The 21,519-nt window shown below is 40.9% G+C and overlaps 2 protein-coding genes across 12 annotated transcripts; one reads left to right on the top strand and one right to left on the bottom strand.

Moving 5' to 3' along the window:
* Positions 1–11: 11 nt before the first annotated feature.
* Positions 12–17,360, top strand: Rbcn-3A (rabconnectin-3 alpha). Of its 9 annotated transcripts, none has more exons than XM_076531567.1 (41): positions 12–245; positions 337–534; positions 641–794; positions 916–996; positions 1,450–1,662; positions 1,767–1,902; positions 2,017–2,214; positions 2,296–2,477; positions 2,551–2,772; positions 2,895–3,048; positions 3,127–3,491; positions 3,630–3,922; positions 3,991–4,197; positions 4,272–4,562; positions 4,653–4,799; positions 4,867–5,125; positions 5,207–5,451; positions 5,536–5,752; positions 5,837–6,199; positions 6,291–8,555; positions 8,647–8,967; positions 9,054–9,158; positions 9,227–9,403; positions 9,489–9,722; positions 9,779–9,916; positions 10,000–10,232; positions 10,317–10,498; positions 10,578–10,944; positions 11,078–11,326; positions 11,407–11,659; positions 11,741–11,945; positions 12,036–12,303; positions 12,438–12,611; positions 12,680–12,778; positions 13,696–13,782; positions 15,621–15,681; positions 15,790–15,998; positions 16,085–16,229; positions 16,324–16,541; positions 16,620–16,703; positions 16,768–17,360. In XM_076531567.1, exons 1-41 carry the CDS (start codon positions 159–161, stop codon positions 16,882–16,884), a joined length of 10,203 nt encoding a protein of 3,400 aa, XP_076387682.1. In that variant the 5' UTR covers positions 12–158; the 3' UTR covers positions 16,885–17,360. The 9 variants fall into 9 exon arrangements, with proteins under 9 accessions (XP_076387682.1, XP_076387678.1, XP_076387676.1 ...); XM_076531563.1 differs by having other exon boundaries at positions 16,756–17,360; XM_076531561.1 differs by having other exon boundaries at positions 901–996.
* Positions 17,361–18,021: 661 nt separating this feature from the next.
* On the bottom strand, positions 18,022–21,516 carry AsnRS (asparagine--tRNA ligase). Of its 3 annotated transcripts, none has more exons than XM_012285119.2 (10): positions 21,363–21,516; positions 20,736–20,986; positions 20,119–20,529; positions 19,896–20,053; positions 19,667–19,810; positions 19,411–19,559; positions 19,130–19,258; positions 18,752–19,001; positions 18,329–18,592; positions 18,022–18,258 (listed from the first exon to the last, which is right to left on the bottom strand). In XM_012285119.2, exons 2-10 carry the CDS (start codon positions 20,767–20,769, stop codon positions 18,127–18,129), a joined length of 1,671 nt encoding a protein of 556 aa, XP_012140509.1. In that variant the 5' UTR covers positions 20,770–20,986; positions 21,363–21,516; the 3' UTR covers positions 18,022–18,126. The 3 variants fall into 3 exon arrangements, with proteins under 3 accessions (XP_012140509.1, XP_003703246.1, XP_012140510.1); XM_003703198.3 differs by having other exon boundaries at positions 21,261–21,504; XM_012285120.2 differs by lacking the exon at positions 21,363–21,516 and adding an exon at positions 21,109–21,248.
* Positions 21,517–21,519: the final 3 nt, after the last annotated feature.

Genomic DNA, 21,519 nt, shown 5'->3' with positions numbered 1-21,519 from the left:
TGAGGCGCTATCGTGTAATGTCAGTTTGGGACATTCGGACGACGTTTGGACGTTGTGACTTCTAAAAGTTTCTTTTGGACCATTCGATCCAACTAACATCAACGTATCTAATTAAAAACTTCGCTTCGTAAAAAATGAATTAATTTTCAGTAACAGAAATGAATTGTCATCAAATATTAAGCGGAGCCTGTAATGCAGGTGATCGTTGCTACGCTGTCGGTTCCGTTGAAGGAATATCCTTCACTGTAAGTCATTTTTAATGTGGTCTTTCCTTAGATTTCTGCCAGTAATTGTTCGTAATTATGTTGCATTATGAAATAAAATAATCTATTGCAGGCATACGCGGCAGGTTGCAACATAGTAATCTTAGCCAGTAACTTTGAAAGAGTTCAAATTATTCCGGGAGCTGTACATAATTATATAAGAATTAGTTGTTTGGATTGTAGTACAGATACAGGAAAAATAGCAGCGGCGTATGAAAATCAAGTCTGTATTTTTGAGCCTACTCCGCTTATCCACAGCGCTTGCTCACACGTTTGTATCTTACCTTTCTGATATATCAGTTTATTTTCTATTTCCTACATATATATATATATATATTTCATTGTATTATACAATAATTTGTTTCGATAATATATAGCAATTGGAGTATCGATGGGTTCAAACTGGTAGTTTGACAACCGATTCGAATATCACTTCCCTATCATGGAATTTAGAAGGAACAAGATTGTTAACCGGCGGAGAACTTTTACAACTGTGGCATCAAAATATAATTCCGTTTCAGAAAGAACACGGTAAATTAGTTTTTCTTATTTAATACAAATATATTTGCACAGTTATTTTTACGTTTTGTTTTGTTTATGTATTTTCGCGTAATATCATTCTTCTTAATCAAACTAGTAAAATTATGTACAGCGGCAAAGGGGGATTTGTTGAAAACACAAGAAGGTATTGTAACTGGATGCGAAGAAAATGCTTCGAATGTCCTTCCAGACTGTGAGTTTGTTTATTTAGGAAGCGTATGCTCGTTTGCAAGGACTGACAATAATATTTGACCTTCCTCGATGAATATAATTTGAAAAATGTCTAAAGTGTGTTTGTAACATCTGTTAATGCGACTCTATCCAATGCTATTAAATGATTTTCACTTTTAAATAATCGATTGATTAAATCATGTTAGCTTCAATTATTATATTCGTAACGCATACTTAACGTTATCGCTTTGAGCTTCGACACCGTGTCAAAAACTTTAATGCTGATTGTCGATATGGAATAGAACCTAGAAATGATAATTTGTTTTCTGGCCAGTTTTACTCGCTCGAAAGATAGAATTTTTATGAAAGGACGTTGGTAGTATCTAATATAAAGAGGTTGTTCCGTTTCGACTATCCAAGATTCGTATCGATTAAATGAGTATGTTGTGAAAAAATGCACGAAATTGTTTTTCAGCTAGTACAGTTACGTTTTCGATTGGTGGTGATGCCGAAAGTCCAGCTCCTGGCGACACGAACACTGGAAACGAACCAGGGGCATGGAATTGTGTTTGGAAATGTCGTACAGCTACACCCGTACACCTTATGAGTTTTAGTCCGGACGGTACATTATTTGCAACGACGGGATTTAACGATAGATTAGTCAAGATATGGTTTGAAAATAAACAATGTAAGCTTCTTGTTTTTGTATTTACACGGGCGTGAATACGCGAACATGATTTCCATAGTATATCCTTATAGGTTTCGTTAATAAATTTAATTAAAATTGTTTAGTGTTCACGACAAGAAACATCGAACATACAAGTGTCTCGCAGTCGACGGGTAATGACAGTTACAGCTTCGTCTACATAGCTCATCCTCGAGCGGTGACGCATTTATCTTGGCGCAAGACTAGTAAACATATGCCCAAGTACGTAAACGTAATATTTTAAAATAAGCTTCCATCTATTCCCGTATAATACCTGGATTAACGAGAAAGAGTTATTCCTCGTTAATTCCCGTGAATCTTTTATGGTCTGTATAGGGGGGCTGTCTCCAATATGCTTGTTACATCCTGTCGAGATAATATCTGCCGAGTATGGGCAGAAACGATACCACCAGAAATCGAGGGTTTGGCTAATATGAGTCAATTCGAAGGTTCCGATAGGCATGGTCACCACGGAAAACACCGACATCATAATATGCATAAACATCGATTCATGCAACGGCTTAAGCATATGAAGTATGTGGTGTTCGTTTCTCAAGTTTCTTAACATTAATTCGTTATATATATTTAAATAATGTATTTATATACATTTTATAGAACGTGTTTCCACATTCGTCGACACGCGAAACAGCAACATCAGGCAGGACATGCGACAGCACCAACGTTACCAACATTACCTTCAACGTATTCGGTACATGATTTTCACAACAATTACCAAGGAACAGGTCAATATCCAGGAATGCATTTTCATTTGGCAGCTAGTATCAATGCTGAAACTGGTATGTTCGAGTTTCTACTTCTTTTTCTTTCGTCCTTTCGATGAATTTTTCTTAGAAATTTTTCGCGTAACAGATATACCACTGGTACCAAGTTTAATTACCGGGGATCCTGAAAGAGAGCCAAATTTTATTCTCCATTGGCTAAATAACAAAGAAATGTACTTTACGATGCAGGCGGAAAGTTTTTTACAAGAGCTTGCACGTATAGTGGTAGAGAAGGAGGAAGGGTTGCATCAACCAGATATAGATCGTACGGATCGCGCGGACCACGATTCCGAAGAAGAAGGTTTATCGAGTGAGTTTTTCGTTTTTCGAGTTCAACGAACGAATATATATGTATACGCGCGATAACGCGGTTGCGATACGTTGATAAAGAACGGTGATAAAGAAAATAATTCGATGATCATAAAATCGTAGAAAAGGGAGTACGATTGCAACCTGTACAAAAGTCAGGAGGTGCAATTCGATCGATGAGCCAGGAAGATCATAGTAGCGACGAACATCATACGACTCATACAGTTTCGTCGCATCATAGTTTACCGCACAGTGCACACTCTCACCAAAGTTTAAGGTACGATATCGTTAATGTTATGTTCTTTTCGTTATGTTCGTTGATGTAGTTTAATTTTGATTCATCTTGTTCGAATAGTAACACTACGTCCATAAATTCGATCGCAACGGATGTAACCTCTTCGATGAATCATGCCCCGGATTCCTTGGATACCAAAATAGAGACGTTATTACGCGATTGGCATCATAATCCGGATTTACTGTTTTCGATTCATCCGATAGACGGGAGCTTTTTAATTTGGCACATTGAATGGTTGGACGAATATCATCCAGGCTCGTTTCGACAGGCTCAAATATCATTTTCAACGCGAATACCTAACGCTTTTCCCCTCGGAGACGCTTCAACCATGAGTCACAGTGTATCGATGTACTCTCACAATACTGGCGGTCCGTTATTAAATATCAGAGAAGTGGCAAAGTCGTCCACGAAATCATCGAACGATGGTAAATTTCTTTTTTTTACTTAATACCGGATTCGATAATGTTCGATAAGATCGAATCCTTGGTACAGCGGTGAAACTTTCTTCTACCGAGAAATTTACGCGGTATCGGGTTTAACGAGATCGATATTTGTGGATATAGCTACCGAGATCACGACACCGTTACCGAGTTTGATCGAACAAGACGAAGAACAATCCACATTAACGTCGAAAGCAGGACAAGAACTGTTAAAAAATATCGAGAGCTCGTCCGATCCGAATCAAAATGTTAACAAAGAAAAAAATGTTCAATCGGAAAATGGGAAAACTGCGCAAGAAACGTTCAACGACTTATTGACTCATCCGAGTCCGATAGTTTCCATGGTGTCGAAGCATTCGAATGGAACCTTAAACTTATGGCAATTGACGTTTGCCGATAAAACAAAATTTTCACAAGTAATAGATCGTAGTATACGTAGCGTAAGAATTTTTCTGTACTCTGTACAATGTGATTTCTATAACAGGTATTAAGCATCGGACATGCCTCGAGAGCTTCGGGACATCGATTCCGTGTGAACGATATCACCTGTCATCCGGTCTTGCCTTTATTGGTGACAACGTCGCATCATAATATACCGGAATCCGGATCTCAATGTCGGAACACCGATTCGAACGAAAATATTGACGGCCAATCGGATTCTAATAAAATGACGAAAGATCTTTCTCCTACCGTAAGTAGAAGCGCGAAACGTTGTTCGGATTCCTGATGTTTTCGTTCGAATCGTTGAACGATCTTTTTGTTCAGGGATTCTGTAGCGAATTGATACTTTGGCGCGTCGACACGGTCGGACCTTTGTCAAAAAGCGGCGGTGTCTCCGAATTAGCTCGTATCAACTCTCCTGAAATCTCAGCGTTCAGTAACGTAGCGTGGATTCCTACGTTGCTGCCAAGTACTACCTTAGGTAATTTATCAAATTCTCCGAGCGCGTGTTTCGTTGCTAGCGACGGCGAGTGTTTAAGGGTCTATCAAGCCGTCATCGACGCTAGAACACTGCTGGCAGAGGTATCGAGTAGCGAGAGGCGAAGCAGAATGATGGTAAGCTTGGTGGATTTATTCGAACTGGAATTCTAACTGGATAAGTTGGAAAGTTTGTTTCCGATAATTGATTGCTTGTTACGCGGCTAGGATTCCATGACGAGTCTCTCGACGGATATCTCGTCGGACGATGGAATTAGGCATTCGATCCATGATAAAATAAAGATAGTGTCTCAACAGTCGACGGCCAGACCAGGTTGCGTTATACAGTTAGATGCTATTGCCGACGCGACGCACGTGAGTAATCGAAGAGAGGAAGATATCGATAAATTCGTCTTTATAACTTTGACACGTATCGATTTAGGATTGGCAAAATACACAATTTTTGCACGTATTCCAAGAACAATTGATTACCGGAGACAGGAACGAAGAGAAGCAAGCTGGTGTAGATACATCGATAAACGATTTAGGTTTAATGGAGTCTACTTTGGACGCAATGGTAGATTTGCAGCAGTCGGCAATTTTCGAGGAACCATTCTACATCGTTGTTTTAGAAAGAACGCAGCAGGGTACAACGGTGCACATGTGGCGTTTACTTATAGCTTCTCAGCCTGAAACTACCGGTAGATCGACCGAGAAATACGTAACATCGATATTCCGAACGTTATTACTCTGAATTACTCTGAATTTGTTGTTTTCTACAGGATTATCAGGTTCGATGATGTACGTTCCTGATTCTCATTTGGTACAAGACGAAGACGAGGAGGGAACACCGGCGCGATACAGTCACACGGAAGGTAGAAGATCTCGTAGACCGAGTCAAACTCGTCACGAGAACCAAGGCGAATCCGATACGTTTTTTCAAAGACGACCGAATCAGAGTAGTCACGTTCTAATCACGACCACGAAAGTGTGCACTCAAGAGTTACCATTGCCGGACGGAGTTGAGGTTCGAGTAAAAATCTTTCGTTTCTTTGCTTTATCGTAAAGGCAAATTAAAATGATTAAATACGAGTATTTCGACGTCGCGTAGGTAATACACGCGGCACCAGCCGCGGGACATTTGAGTAGCTCGTCTATATATCCTGCCTGTTTCGCGCCATACATCGTAGTGACAGCGTGTAGCGATAGCACGATACGTTTTTGGAAGTGTAAAGTGACAAAAAACCAACCTAACGACAAATTATATTACGAATGGTGCGAATGGGAAATGATACGAAAAGATCAGGAATCGACGATAGATATTACGGGTAAGCGTGACGCGACGAAAAGGCGAGAGAAAGGTAACGATCCAACGGGGAGTTAACAAGAATAATTGTTGGATAATATTTTAGGACAACCGTTGAACGTGAGCGCCGCATACAGCGGGCGTATCGCGTGCGCGTACAAATATGGTAAATCGTTTACGCGACCTACGAAAAGCGATCCGGACTCGCGATACGTGAATTTATGTGTCGCCATATACGAGTGTGAAAGTACCGGTGGGAGCGAATGGATTCTGGAGGATACAATACATTTAAAAAATATACATTTGCCGAGAATCCCGGTGGACCAGCATTTAGACTTGAGTTATTTGTACGATAGTAGATTTCTACAAAAGAAACAGAGGTTGACTCAAGTGTTACAAACCCTTAGCCACGAAGACGTAAGGTCACCGCGCAACGGAGAAAACGGAGAAAGTACAAAATCGAATGCAGGTAATATTGACTAAGCATCGACTAAGAACGAATCGAGTAACGGTTGAGTCGAGTTAAGCGTTGCCTCGCTAACGTAAACGTTTTTCTAAAGGTTTGTTGGCGGTTCCATCGTTCAGCACTCTGCAATCGTTACGGAAATCGATAATAGAGAACGGCAACACTTGTCCGCTTACGCAAAAGCATTTGGTTCAGCTGGACTGGGTATCGAAAGAGGACGGTTCGCATATTTTGACGGTTGCTGTTGGGTCGAAAATCATGCTGTTTACGCCGGTGTGTTCGGACCTTGCGCAGGCAAACATGAAAGCGATGAAAGAATCGCAAAGTAACAATCGACCGATATTACGGAAAGCTTCCTCGTTGGCACAGCCGCAATTCGTCGACGAAATACGTTGGATGAAATTGCGGAAAATCGAGTTGACTACGGCGGATGGTTTGCCCCCTTTACCGATGCAGATATCTTGGGTAAGGGACGGTATTCTGGTGGTCGGCATGGATTCAGAAATGCACGTTTACTCGCAATGGAAACCGAATCCGAAAAAGGATTGTTTCCACTCGAATTTGCAACACCAAGAATCGGACGAGTTTCAAGCGAGTCGTAACTTACGGGACGAGGATTTGCGAACGTTGGCGCACGAAACGTCGCAAAGACGACTGGCCAATGTATCGTCGATGCCGCACTTATCTCGGGTGAGCAGTATCAATTTAACGATGCTCGACGCGAAAAAGAAAAGGGGCATGCAAAGCGAAAACATCAGTTTCGATTATATGCCGGATTACGGACTGTTCGAGGCCTCGAGAATCGCTTGTCCCGTGTTGCCGCAGTATCATCCGAAGCAATTGATGGAGTTGTTGAACTCCGGTAAAATTCGATGGGTGAAAGCGATATTGTCGCATCTGGTTAGATGCATTGGAAGTTCGTGCTCGTTGAGGGCGGACGACGAGAGTCTTATGAAACAACGGGGCGGTGGATGGTCCCGTTCGAGGACGATGTCGGTCAGTTACGTTGGCACCACGTCCCCTCTCGAGCCGAGAGGTTCGACCACGCAGATACCCGAGGAGCTGACGTTGGATTACGCGGAAATCACTTCGATATCGCCGTTGCCTCTTTGGACTTTGTTGATCGCGGACAAAGAGACGAGTTTGCAGCATCAACACAAAACCGAGGATAAACACGATTACAACGAATTATTCGACAGCAATTTGGACGAAGGCGAATCGCTGGACGACATGTTGGAGGAAGATTATGATTGTTCGCGGCAGAAAGATAGGCGATCCTCGGTGCCGGAAAGACAAGGGATATCCCATTTCGGACCGAGACAAGGTCGATTGTTGTCTCGATTGTTGACGCACACTCATCTCCCTGGATTGTCCAGTCTCGATCAAATGCATTTGCTCGCACTGGCCGATACTGTGTCGACTTGCAACGTCGACTTTGCCGAAAGATTCGCGATAGATGCGGCCAAGAGCGCGATCGCGAAAGAAAATTTGACCGGTATTCCCGACGGAGAAACGGTCTCGGCCGATTCGCTGGACGATTGTGGTTTACGATTTTTATTAGCCATGAAGCATTACAATTATTTGATCCGTTGCCTTCCGCTTGCTCAGCGAGCGCATTTCCAGAAACAGGGTGTGTCTTCGAACAATCTCGTGTGGGCGTTTCACTCCGAATCCGAGGAAGAACTGCTAGGTTTGATACCCTCTTACGCGAAAGGCCAACCGAAATGGAGCGTTTTAAAGGAGCTGGGTATAGGTTGGTGGATCCGAAGTAACACCGTGTTGAAAAGATGCGTCGAGAAAATAGCCAAGGCGGCTTATCAGCAGAAACAAGATCCTCTAGATGCCGCCCTCTATTACCTGGCTATGAAAAAGAAGAATCTTGTTTGGGGCCTTTTCAGGAACAAGAGAGACGACAGAATGACCGCGTTCTTCGCGAACAATTTCACGGAGGATCGTTGGAGAAAAGCGGCTCTGAAGAACGCGTTCGCTCTACTCGGTAAACAGAGATTCGAACACGCCGCGGCATTCTTCTTACTGGCAGGAGCGCTCCGAGACGCGATCGAGGTATGCTTGAACAAACTGAGCGACATACAGTTGGCGATGGTAATCGCTAGACTCTACGAGGACGATACCACATCACCGAATATCAGACGACTGCTCTACGAAGAGATTTTAGGATGCGACAAGGACGGCCAGTATCAAGACACGAACAAAGCTCACCCGGATCCATTTTTGCGCAGCATGGCACTTTGGATTCTGAAAGATTACGCGGGATCGCTCAACACGTTATTGTTGACGAACGTTGGAACCTTGCACCCGCAATACAACGACGAATCCGATAAACCGGAAGGGACGACAGGTAATCGAATTTTCTGCAGAAGAGTAAACAAATTTCCCTCTTCCTGTCCTCGTTTATTTTACTCGTTGTCTTTTCCTTTGGTTCGTTTCAGTTTCCGCTAATCCGAACGTTTTCAACTTTTACGTCTACCTTCGTACGCATCCGTTGCTCATTAGGCAATACATCGCGTCCACCGCCCAGGACAAGAAGAAAGGTCATTCGGTAGTGATATCGGGATTCAGTTACGGTACAGAGACCAAATCTCAACCTGACAAACAACTGACGTTGGAGGACAGCATTACACCGTTGGAGAGACAATTGTATTTTACGACAGCGCATGCGCACTTCAAAGCGGGATGTCCGGCTCTTGCTCTCGAAGTTCTTTCTAAGCTACCAGGCAAAGTGATAGACGCGAATTACGAAGATTCGCCCAGTACGTAAAATTATACGCAATTGCTCAGTTTTCTGGATTTTTTTCCGTTTCTACTTTTTTCCTCCTCGCAACTTTTGCTTTCTTAGGCTTACTAAACAGCCCGAGTAAAACGAGAACGCAAGACTTTCAAATAGACACCGGTATCATCGCTTGGGACGACGAGCACTCGAAGCAAACGAACGACGATAAAGGTACAGTTTCGAATAAATTACTCTCTTTATTTTGAGCTAGATAAATTTTCGAGAATTTATCGTATCAGGTGCAGCAGCCGTTGATTGGTCTCAACCAGTGACGCGACAGACGGAGGATGAATTGGTGTTGAACTGGGACGACGACGACAACGCGGCCGATCACGACGATGCCGATAGTCCGCCTATGAGTATGAAGCTGGATAAAAAGTCAAGTAACGAGGATCTCGCGGAAGCGGAGAAAAACGGTAGTAGCGTTATTGAGAACGATGGTTCTTCGATGGTTATCCGAAGACACCATAAAGAAATAAAAATTATCTAATTTTTTTTTAGAAAAAACCGCGAAATCGGCGGTTCAACTAGATATCATGGCACAACAATTGAAATTCGTAGCTTGTTTAAAAATTTTGATGGAAGAATTGTCAACGTTGGCGACGGGTTTCGAAGTGGACGGTGGACAACTTCGATATCAATTGTACGTGTGGCTGGAACGAGAAGTGGAAGCTCTGAGACAGCTTTGCAGCTACAGCGTCAGTTCGGACGGAGACGCGAACAACGTCTCGGAATGTAAGAATGCCAGAAATTCGTTTGTCGACTTTGTTACGTGTCCGCTATTTTTCCAGATGAAGGTGGCATGGTAGACGACGCACAACCATATAGACCTGGCGAACAACCGACCTTACACGAAATATTAGTGGCAGACAAGTTGGACTTTGAAGCTAAGGTTCAACGAGCTGTCAGAAGAAAGAAGTGGTTAAAAGGTGAAATTAATATCGTTCGTGTTTTAGTTGTAGGTCTTCTTTCTTTTTCGATGTTGTCAAACGTCTGGTAAATGTGGTTGCAGCGAACGAAACGTTATTGCGAACGTTATTATCCTACTGTTCGTTGCACGGAGCGTCGGGTGGAGGTTTGGCATCTGTAAGAATGGAACTGGTTCTTCTGTTGCAAGAATTGCAGCAAGAAAAGACGCAGCAACAATTGCTTAGCCCTCTTCCGTTCCCAACCACGCTTCCACTGTTGAGCGCGAGCGTGGCATGTAATAAGACCGTCGTAGCGGATCCAGTTAGACATTTGCAGGTATGGTTGTCGTTTACGGCAAGAAAACTCGCTACTCGAGACGTTTTCTTCGATCCATGATTAACAACGAAATCTTATTTACAGTCTCTTGCTCATGACATGTTACAAACATTGGTGGAACTGCGCAATCCACCGATGCCAACAAGAAACACTCATTATTGCGAAGTATTCATAATGAGAGATTTAGCAGTGGCTTTGAGCGCTTGCATTTATCAGTCACTTTGCGATTCCGACACTTTTGTTATGAAGCATCATCAACCGGATAGGTAAAAACGGAACGATCATTTTCTCTCGTTTTATATTTAAATGGTGGGTTTGATCGAGTATCGTCGGGTTTTTACGCAGTTTTCCAGCCGTTGCCGAAATCGAAACGTTTTCCGGTGGACACTTGGTTGCCTCGAATCGTCACCATCGAAGATATTCGACCGACGATGGTGTATGCATTACAACGACGCCTTCGAAATGGCCAGGCGTGACCAATTTGCGTGCGCTGTTGGCCCGTGAGAAAGACGAGGACACGCCAAAATTGAACATTCTTCTTTGCGAAGCGTTCGTCGCCACTTACATGAGCTTGTTCGTTTATGCTCTTTGGAGTTGCGACAGTCACATTCTTTATAGGCTGGTGGGTCAACGTTTCGACAACAGTACTTGGTCTTGTCTTTTCGGAGGTGGAGTGAAAAAATTGTTACGCGTTGCGAGCACGAGCAGTCAGGTATGCCAATATCGGTGTTTCTTTATTTAAAATGTGACCTTGTCATTTGTTTATGGAAGACTCGTGGGTCGGAATTGTACGAAATCGGCAAATTACGCTAAGCTATATTGGATTAGACTAATCTCGTTCGTAGGCTAGTGGATCAGCGATGGTTGAAAAAATAGCAAGCAACAGCGGCGACGGTGGCTCGAGCGAAGCGCAAACGACCGCCGGCGCCATGTGGAATACCATGACGTCGTTGACGAGGCAGCGCGTTAAATTGAACATGAAACTATTGGCCCAGTTCACCGGTCAACAACCAAACATGAAAGAAGACAAACCAACGTACAGAGAACAATTCGTTTCGCCACAAATGAGTATGATATCGTATTTCTTAATGAAGGTAAGCCAGTCGATTCGAACGCGCGACTATGGATATTTTTCGGTGCTTTGATCAACTGTTCGTTTTTGTTGTCGGCGTAGCCGCAGATAGACAGCGAGTACGCGAACGAGATCGATTATGATTCGTCCGACTCGGCAGTGTCGGATTTAGACTCGTCCGAAGACGAGGAGGACGTGTTTGATACTAATTCGAAACCAAAGACTAAATTAAAGGACAATACAGAGCATTCGAATCCGAATTCGTACAGTTGGTGCGTGATGAGGCTCGCTATAGTGAAAATATTACAGCAACAACTACAAGACTTTTTAAACGTTGCCGGGATCGAGATGCAAGGTATCGGGCTGGAAAATTAAAGATGTTCGGTTGAATAAATCGAATCTCACCATTTTTACACCGTCCCGCGTTCGATTGCAGAGTTGCCCGTAAACAGTCCTCTGATTCACGGAACGATGGCCATCGTAGCGCAGTGGCAAGAAACGTTACGCGAAGAATTGGACAATAAGGGACCACCTTCGGTAAATTATATTCCTGGTTGCGCGCCGGATCCGACGCCAACGCCTGGCAAACCGGCGATTCACAAATATCGTTCGTTACTCGAAAAAGGCAATACACCGTTCAAGTAAGACTATCTAGTGACATTTTTCCTATTGATCGATCGCGTTCCTCGAAAATTCGTTAGAGTTTAACGGCTGTGCATTCTCGTGTTTAGCACGCGTTTGGCATCGGCGGCCCCCGCCAATCGACTATGGTGCTACTTGGTAAGACAAGAATCGGTGCAGGATATTTTCATTCGCGCAGTATTTGGCAAACGTAGATGTTTGTCGTCGATTTTGGACAACAATCAAACGACGATCGACAATCTGAATCGAGGAACGACCGATGATAAGGGGAGCGATAGCGGAACCACCAGTTTGCCCGAACCCGTTCGAATTATTCACAAGGAACAAGACAGTATCAGTGCCTTTTGCCTGAATCAGGTTTGTCGAATTCATTTATTCGTCTATTGTTCTTCGCGTTTATCCGTTATCCTTTCTATTTGTTTCTATCATAAGAAAAAAAGAAAAAAAAGAAAAAAAAAACGTCGATTAATATTATGTAAACGACGATACAGGTTACTCCAGGTTTAATGGCTTTGGCTACTCCACGAGAAGTACAAGAAATGAATATATCGTTGTTGCTCGAGCTTCCATCCTGGTTAGAAGACGAATGCGAATTCGATATCATCAATTTGAACAAACAACCGGAACCGGAACCGGTACAACCGACCAGTTTCCTGGTTATCCAGGTAATTACACTCGATAATATGTACGGTTATTCGTAGCACAGAATTTCGATCCATTCGTTCCTGTGTAGACAGCGGCGGATCGACCGTTATTGGCTCAGAGTCCACAGACGAACAGTCCGCAACCACAGTCGGGTATCGCGAGTCAAAGCGGAAGAGGTGCTAGCGTGGTAAGTCCTTTCTAAAATAACCGTTAAAATAATTCGTTCGTACACTTAACCATCGAGCCCTGTACAGTCGTATACGTTTGTCTCTTCTTGAAGATTTCACGTCGTATCGTGCTATGTCGTGTCGTATCGTGTCATGTGTCGTGTCGTCTAGTCTCGTCTCGTATCGTGTCCTCGCTCAGACCCGACCTAAATGTTTTTGTGACACACGATACCCAAATACGTTAATTTTTTCCGTATGTACATACACGCGTGATCGTTCGACTTAAATTGAAAATAAAAGAAACATAGCGAGAAGAAAAATAATGATAATAACAACAAGATTAAGAAGGAGACGAAGAAGGAACTTAAGAAGGAGAAAGAAAAAGAGAAGAGAAAGGAAACCTATCGATCGGATAATGTTTTTTTTTTTACAGTTTGTGAGACAATCGAAAAATATAAATTTTTAGAGAAAAAGAGAAAGTAGAGACGCGATCGCGATTATTTCGCGGCACGATATTTGGTCGCTTTGGATAAAGCTTGTACCGTTCGAGCGTAAAATCGCAAAAAGAAAGTATGTATATCGTTACATTTGCCGTAAGCAAGTTTGAACGTTGCAAGAAGCGCGGTTAAAACACGATCCTCTCGAGGCTTGTCTTTCGCGAATGATGGGATCGCTAACCGAATCGACGATTGTTAGTTGTTACGAAGAGACGAAAATAATAGAGAGCGAGAAACTCGCGAGAGAGAAGCTTCGACGATTTGAAACGATCGTTTCGAGTACGAGTAACCGTCGCTATAAATCGGTATATTTGGGTCGCGTAAAATCAGCATATCTGGTGACGGAAACGATGTTCCTTGTTCAATGCTTGCCTAACTTGGTCTAACTTGGTTCGCGTCTGACCGCCGTCACTGACCTGGTGGCTCGTTCGCTCGCTCAGATGAAGGGGATGCCCGCTTTTCCTGGCTCCCACGACCTGCGTTTCTGTCAATTTGTTGCCGATAGGAGCAAACACTTGTTGCAACCGGTGAGATTAACTTCTAACAGACCCTAGCCTCTACTGTATCTTAATATCCCGATATCCTAGTGGCAATTTTGTTACTCGATTTTTCGTTCTTCGTTCTTCCGTTTCTTCCTTTTCTTTCTTTATCGCTTTCTGTTCCGTTCAACTTTTTCTTTAGGTTCGTCTCGTTGCCTTCGAGCGTCGTTAATAAGCCGCTTTACTTTGTAACATTCTAAGCGTAAGAGTTTCATTTGATCGTTGTGTCGCGTCGATAAGGTTCATCTTATGTACTATAAGATACGTTTTCTTTGTCGAATATTTCGATGACCGCGAAAGAACGCGAAACAACGCGAAACTCTTTACAATTTTATTACGTTTAAGATCATCTGCCATCGATCACGTATTCTGTCTTGTTATTACCTGCACTAGGAACGTGACGTGAAAAAATCGACGCGACATAATGCACCTTGGCAAGGCATGTCGCTGTAAATGGAAGCCTGTTTCTGGTTAATCTCTTCTCAAATCTTTATAGGTTTAATTAATATCAAAACCGTGTAGCATGGCGATCATTCGGTATTTGCGTTTATCTGCTACGGTATCATCGTTATCATCGCCGTCATTATCATTATTATCATTGTTCTTTTTTTTGTTATCGCTATTGGCATAGCCGTCATTGTTATTGCTTTCGTCTTCGTTATCCGTTCTCGATATCCATATTAATATCATCGTCACCGTCATCGTCATTGTTACGGTCATCGTCGTCATGCATCGCTAATAATCACTATTGCTACAATTACTGTCGTCGTCATTGTCGTCGTCGTCGCCGTCGTCGCCGTCCTCGCCATCGTTGTCGTCTCATCGTCATCATTGACATCGTTGTTTTCGTGCCATACCGTATTATCTTATCTTACGTTAAACAAAAAGGTTTCATCAAATTTACCTGGACTCTTAATTTTATAGCAAAATTCACGTACTTTTATTTTGCCTGAAATGAAATATTTTTCTTTACTTTAGCGCAGTTGTAACAAGTAAAACTAATTAGATATCAAGAATGCATCATAAACGAAGAAAGTATCGATAGGCACGACGGTTTCGTAGTTGTGAATTCTCAAATTTTACGCTCAAATCAGATACTGCATGCTTGATCAATGGTTTCTTTTTCTTTTGCGTCGAAAAATTCGAGCGTTAATATTTCCTACTTTTTAAATATACACAATTGTTTTCGGAATGTTGTTCGTAGTATTTGGTGTTGTTACTTGACATTATTTAGTTCGTCGGCTCGCGTCGTTAGAAAAGGAGTATTTTCTTTCGATTACCAGATCGCGGGTCTACTAGGTTTCGTTCGGATTCCCATTGTTACGATTTCCATTTTGAAGCAAAAGGGAAAGAAAATCTGGTGGACCCGAACAATCGAGGGTACCTTGCCTCGGTAGATCGGCGTGCCGCCGAATTCTGTGAAACGAAGTGAACTTAAAAAATCAGTTCGTTTCATCGATTCGTTCGACGGGAGCGATCGTTTATCGCGCAATGCGTTGATTTTGCTTTCTCGAATAGCGACGGAACAATACGAAAAACGAGAAAACGAGATAACAAAAATAGCATGCGTTTAGCGAAATACGACCCAGCTAATTATTTTTTATATTTCAGACGATATGCGTAGAATATAAAACTTATTCTTCTTGTTTTGCCTTATTTTTCTTTCGTCCTTCCATCGTATCCTGATAATAGTCGTGCGCTAATCTTTTTCGTTTAATCGAATTTTAGTAGATTTACGTGTACGTAAATCTTGTTTAGAATTGAACACTTTACCGACGATCGAGATCCCGATCTAATTTGTTTTTAATATTTTATTCTTTCGACAGATCTTGAAGCATAAGATCGACGGCATCAGAAGAATCTCGTCGCACCCGCTTCTACCGTTATGTAAGCATATTATATATTATGTATATGTATTATCGACTTACTACGTATTCGAAATATACGTATTATCCTATACCACTTTTCAATTCGTATTCGCCGTGCCGCACACAGATTTGACCGGTTCTCAAGATGGTTCGGTATCGCTTTGGGAATGGGGACATCAGACGGCTGTAGCGACTCCTAGACCACCGGGCACTTTCGCCAAGGTAACCCGCGTACGTTTCTCGCAACATGGAAATAAATTCGGTGTAGCCGATTCCGACGGGCATCTCAGTTTGTTCCAAGTGGCCTGCAGAGAAGGGACGGCTCGACCATTTTTCGTAAGAACTTCTATTCTTACTGTATTCGTACAGTTCGATCGACGAATCGGTATAACTTCCGATACGATATGATATTTTTTATTTAGAATTATCAATGTCATGGCAAAGTGACGGCTGACTTTGTCTTCCTCGGTGCGTGCAGTCTAATAGCAACGGCAGGTCATGGTTCAGAGGGACGCAACGTTGCTCTTTGGGATACTCTGCTTCCTCAAAATAAATCATTGATACAAGGTGTGGATTTTAATCTCTATGTAGATACGTAAATTTTTCTCTACTTCCTTTTTCATTCTCGTTTTATTTCGGTCCCTATTTCTATCTGCTTTAGGTTTCACGTGTCACGAGCAAGGAGCGAGTTCGTTGATACTTGCGCCTCAACACCAACTTCTGATCAGCGGAGGAAAGAAAGGGGACATTAATATTTTCGACGTTAGACAACGACAACAACGGCATCGTTTCCAGGCCCACGAATCTGCTATCAAGTGTTTGGCTCTCGATCCGCACGAAGAATTTTTTGTCAGCGGTGCAGGAGATGGCGATATCAAGGTTGTACGCGAACGCATTCGAATCAAGTATATGTATAAATATGTATACGTTAACGAATTTGTTCTTCGTCTCGGACAGATCTGGGGCTTGACCGTCCATTCTCTCCTGTATTCGTTTCCTGCGGAGCATCCACGATCGAGTTTCTTCAAAAATATTGGACAAGTAAGTTGATTTGGTTTTATTAAAACGCGTTTCTATAAATAACAACGTCAAGAATGTTTTTCAGGGCGTGACGCAGTTGCACGTCGATTCCGCTGGACGCTTATTCTCGTGCGGTGCAGATGGATCTATGAAAGTTCGTCAGTTACCAGAGCGCGATTGCGTTGTACACGCTTTGTACTAGAATAGTCAAAATATGCCTAACCTTCTACTAGCGAAATATTTCGAATCGCGTGATTCGTAAATCGACCAGGATACGATAAACTGCTTAACGTCGCTTCTATCGCCTACGAACTCTTATTTTCCTTGTTACACCTTGCCTCGACGAAATTTCTACGTTGTATAAAGTTTTTTTTTTCCCCCTTTTTCGACCTTTTCGCCGAAGATTCTACGATTTCGCGATTAAACGAGCAAGCTTTCGCAAACGAGAAAGGGTGGAAAAGTATGGAAACAAGTTACGGTATAAAGTTGTAAAGTGAAACGACCGAGAAAGAGTGACGCAAGCGGGCGCGCGAAAGAAATAGACAGGAACAAGGAATCGTTAAATTATCACGATTACAAAAAGTTAAAATTCCTCTTGTCGTCGACTGTAAATTTAATTATATATTATGGCGCGTAACATAGTCGATTAAATTTTCATCGAATGCATTTTTGCGCGTATTCAAATAGTTTTTTTTTCTCTTCCTTTTTTTCTTTCCCCCTAACCGTTTCAACGCCGTATTAATTCTCGTCGATGTTGTTGTTGTTATTATTATTGTTGTTGTTGTTGTTTGGATAATTTTCATCTTTTGTTAAATGTACATTTCTATGTCGCGAACACCAGCCGATACAATGATCGCGTGCCGATTCATTGAATTGTTAATAGTAATTATTTAAATACGAACGTAATATATTATCTTACTTGTATAATCGCAAACTAATATTATGCAATTAACTTCTTGTTAAAAGAATGCAATCGCGTTTATATTTATTTACTTTGTGACGAAGCGTATTTTCAAGAATGTTTTCCGCGTAAAGAAGTATTTAAAACAAACGATAAATTATATTAATTGTTCCATAAGTATGTATATTGACGTAATGAAAATATAATTGAAATTAAATGGATTTATTTTAAGCCGACCCATAAAAATTGTATCATAGATAATCTCGATTGTTCGAAAATAAATGAGATTGACCGAAAAAGGAAAATGGGAAACCATAAAATAACGTTTCGCTGAAATTACTCTAAAGAAAAATCATGCAAGTACATAGAAAAGCTTTTTTCTTTTGTCGTTGCGGTTTAATGGGACGCGATATATTTATTTACATAATGAACAAACAATTTGGTAAATTTTTATACGCTTTATCGTTTAAAGCCTTGATTTATTCTATAATTTTGCTGGAAATTAAGGTATACCGATACAGAAATGAATAACATGCAATGCATTTAAGGACGACAACGGTCCAGGAAACGAGGATAAAGGCATACTTCGCGTATATGATACCTGTTTAAAAGCCAACATAAGAATCTTTCTAAACCCAATCCGTATCCACCGTGAGGACAACTTCCATATTTTCGCTAGATAAAAATTTGTTCAAAATTAGTTACCGGTAATAGACGATGATATGAAGAAATATCTGATAAATACCTGGTCTGTGTACCAATAATAAGGTTTTGGATCGATATTTGCGTTTTTATAACCCTCTAATAATTCGTCGTACTTCCAAATACGCATTGAACCTCCGACTATCTCTCCAACGTTTGGTAGAAGCACATCCACCGATTCCGTAAGACGTCTATCTTCGGCGCAACGTGACATGTAAAACGATTTAATCTCGGCGGGAAATCTGCACAGCATTATAGGCTCGTTTATCGCGTCAGTCATTTTTCTCTCTGGCATTTCTGGAATGTCCTAGAAAGAGAAAAGGTCGCCGTTATTAAAATTGATCGATATTCCTTTTCGTACGAAAGATTTCTAAAAAAAATCTGGGAAACAAGTGAACACCAATTTTTCTTCCTTCTTTCCAATTTGTTATTATTCTTTTTAAGAAAGTCGGTTAATCGAACTTACTTCGCCAAACTCGTAAAATGTCCCATCTTCTTTAGTTATATTGTTAGCTCTAAGGTATTCGATAGCATCGGTATAATTCATTCTCTTAAATGGCTTCTTTGGTACTTGAAAGTTGGGATTCAATTCTTTGACAAGATGGCCGTAAGGTGAATTTAGAACACGTTCAACTACGTCGCATATCAGATCTTCTAATCGATCAAGTAGTTCCTCGAACGTAATAAATGGACATTCTGCCTCCACGTGGGCATATCTAACAATGAAAAAACTTCGACATGACACGTTTATACAAATTTATTATGATCGGTTTCATTCGATACGCATATCCGTATAGGAGGATAAGCGTAAACGAAGCGACCATCATAACTTCTTTATATTTACTCTGCGAGATGTCTTCGAGTTCTCGATTGCTCTGCCCTGTAAGATTGAGCGATGCAGTATACGTCTCCCATCGCTGGAATGCAAGTCTCGAGGTAAAGTTGCGAACTTTGCGTTAAAAACGCTTCTTCTCTAAAATTTAATATAAACTTGTCAAAACGATTCAATTATAAACGTGTGTTAAAAACGAAACATATCCGAAGAAAACTAAAATACAACCGATCGAAAAATAAACGTGAAAATGGCATTTGCAACAGTATTGAACTTTATTTTTTCTAACTTACCCGAAATAATCTAGTTTAAATAAGGTTGATCCACCTTCTACCTGTGTTTGCACCAGAGTAGGTGGCGTTACTTCGCAATAACCTCTGTCCTTATAATGATCTCTAAATGCTTGCGTCAATATAGATCTCATAATTAATATACGAGATGTCTGAAACAAAAGGGGAAATTATGATCGTTACTCGATTAAATAAAAAGATTCGGTAACTGAAAGTTATTCAATTATGTTATAACGGATAACGCCTAACGTTATCGTACATTTTCACCGCGAATCATAATATGTCTATTGTCTAACTGCACATCGGGTAGAGCTTCTTCGTTCAAGATAGAATCTGCACCACCGGATGGAGACGATCCTATTAACTTCCAGTAATCGACGAGTAATTCGTGTCCGTTAGGAGCCTACAATTCAAAAGCTAGAGAATTTTAATAGCTCTTGATAAAATTAATTTCGTGCACTATTATATGATAGGAAAATGTACGATACATTTTTTCCTTCCGGTACGATCTTGAGAGTTCCAAATACTTCTATCGAAGCTTCGGTAGATAGCGTCAAAGCTTCGTACGTTTGACACAAAATGTCGTTGAGTACACATTGCAGGAAACCAGTTCCGTCTCTTAACGTAACGAACATAAGCGCTTTACCTATAATAATGTCGGGTTAAATAGATATTTATAAAACAGTAATAAATTACTATATCGCATCGTACCTTGACGTCTGAGTCTATGCACCCATCCGTAAAGTTTTACTCGCCGATCTCGATACGCAATACTGTCTCTAATTTTGATACGAATTGCAGGCGGTAAAGTACTATCCTCTTGAATTACGATCATTTTAGCATCCTCTAAATTCTTTGTTCTCTTCTCTTCGTCTTCCAACAACTTCTTTTGTTTTTCTTCGCTTTTGTATTGTTCTCGTACCCAAATCTTTTGTATCTTTTTCAATTGCGATTTAGATACAAGTTCATACTTTTCGCTGCCCTTGGAAGAATCATGATAAATCTGAGGAAACGGTTCTTTTCCGACAGAATGCATCGCTTTCAAAACTGTTTTGAAAGGATTAGATTCAGAACCATCTCCTGTTTCGTCGTTTCCACTTTTCTCAGAAGTATAAATTGCATCTGAAATAAACGGTAAAATAAAGTACTAGAACTTTCTCTATTCTTGTACGTAAAAACTGTGAATAGTATCCAAGTTTTTTGCTACTACGACACTGTTAATAGCTACTAAATTACTATACAAAGAAATAAGTACGGTTTATCTTAAGCATGAAAATAATTTAGCATGCATAGTAGTAAAAATAAAAAAGAAAAAAAAGAATGATTACCCAATATGGTATCCGGCATCTGTTTTCCAGGCATGTTTACCGTTTATATAGAGACACCTTTTTCCCTCTTCTTCGATAGTCACGTTCAGTTGTAACGTATATATTAAAAGTTGATTATCCGATAGTTTAATTCATTAAACGATTAAAAGAAATAATAATTGATAGTTGTAGTAACAAAATTATTCTGGATGATGCAACTTGTTTAAAACCTGTTTAAAACGGTTGCAACTTCTCATAACACGTAAAAACACCTAAAAATACAATTAAGCAAATGTTATAGACAATGTATTAAATTATTTCATAAAATTTACATTAGACAGAATTTTGTATTTTCGAATATTCTCCAGATAACAGGAGAATATGTTACTCGTACCAATGCGGCAGCCACGTCCGTAGTATTTAATATTCGCGTTGTGCCATGGCGTTATCGAAATATTGCGCGATGCTCACGAAAGTCGATAATTAAAAGATTAAAAAATCATGCATTTCGTTATCAATTAACTACTGTTAAAATAAAATACTAACCTGGCTTTCGCATTGCACTCTACATCGACAAACTGTTCTTTCGGCATGGATGGCATATACAATATATATATATATGTACATATAACACATATGCATACTTACGTGCAAGCTATATATTGCACTGCAGCAATTATGACGAAATGATGACAGACAAGGTGTTATTGATACCGATCAGCCTATATGCATCAAATTAGATTCAGCTTTATCATAGTCGATCCTAGACAACTGATTCTAAATGGAGTGTAAACTGTGGAATAGA

Source organism: Megachile rotundata, chromosome 5, assembly GCF_050947335.1.
Source record: "Megachile rotundata isolate GNS110a chromosome 5, iyMegRotu1, whole genome shotgun sequence".
Classification (NCBI taxonomy): Eukaryota; Metazoa; Arthropoda; class Insecta; order Hymenoptera; family Megachilidae; genus Megachile; species Megachile rotundata.
Note: the sequence above shows the minus strand (reverse complement) of the source record. Positions and strands in the feature narration are given on the sequence as shown.

Coding starts and splice junctions, on each gene's coding strand:
- Rbcn-3A (XM_076531560.1), top strand. CDS start 159: ATGAATTGTCATCAAATATTAAGCGGAGCCTGTAATGCAGGTGATCGT. Junction 246..336: donor TTGAAGGAATATCCTTCACT/GTAAGTCATTTT, acceptor AATCTATTGCAG/GCATACGCGGCAGGTTGCAA. Junction 13,783..15,620: donor GCAAACACTTGTTGCAACCG/GTGAGATTAACT, acceptor TTCTTTCGACAG/ATCTTGAAGCATAAGATCGA.
- AsnRS (XM_012285119.2), bottom strand. CDS start 20,769: ATGCCTGGAAAACAGATGCCGGATACCATATTGG. Junction 19,259..19,410: donor TTTAAACTAGATTATTTCGG/GTAAGTTAGAAA, acceptor ATTAAATTTTAG/AGAAGAAGCGTTTTTAACGC. Junction 18,259..18,328: donor ATTATTGGTACACAGACCAG/GTATTTATCAGA, acceptor ATTTTTATCTAG/CGAAAATATGGAAGTTGTCC.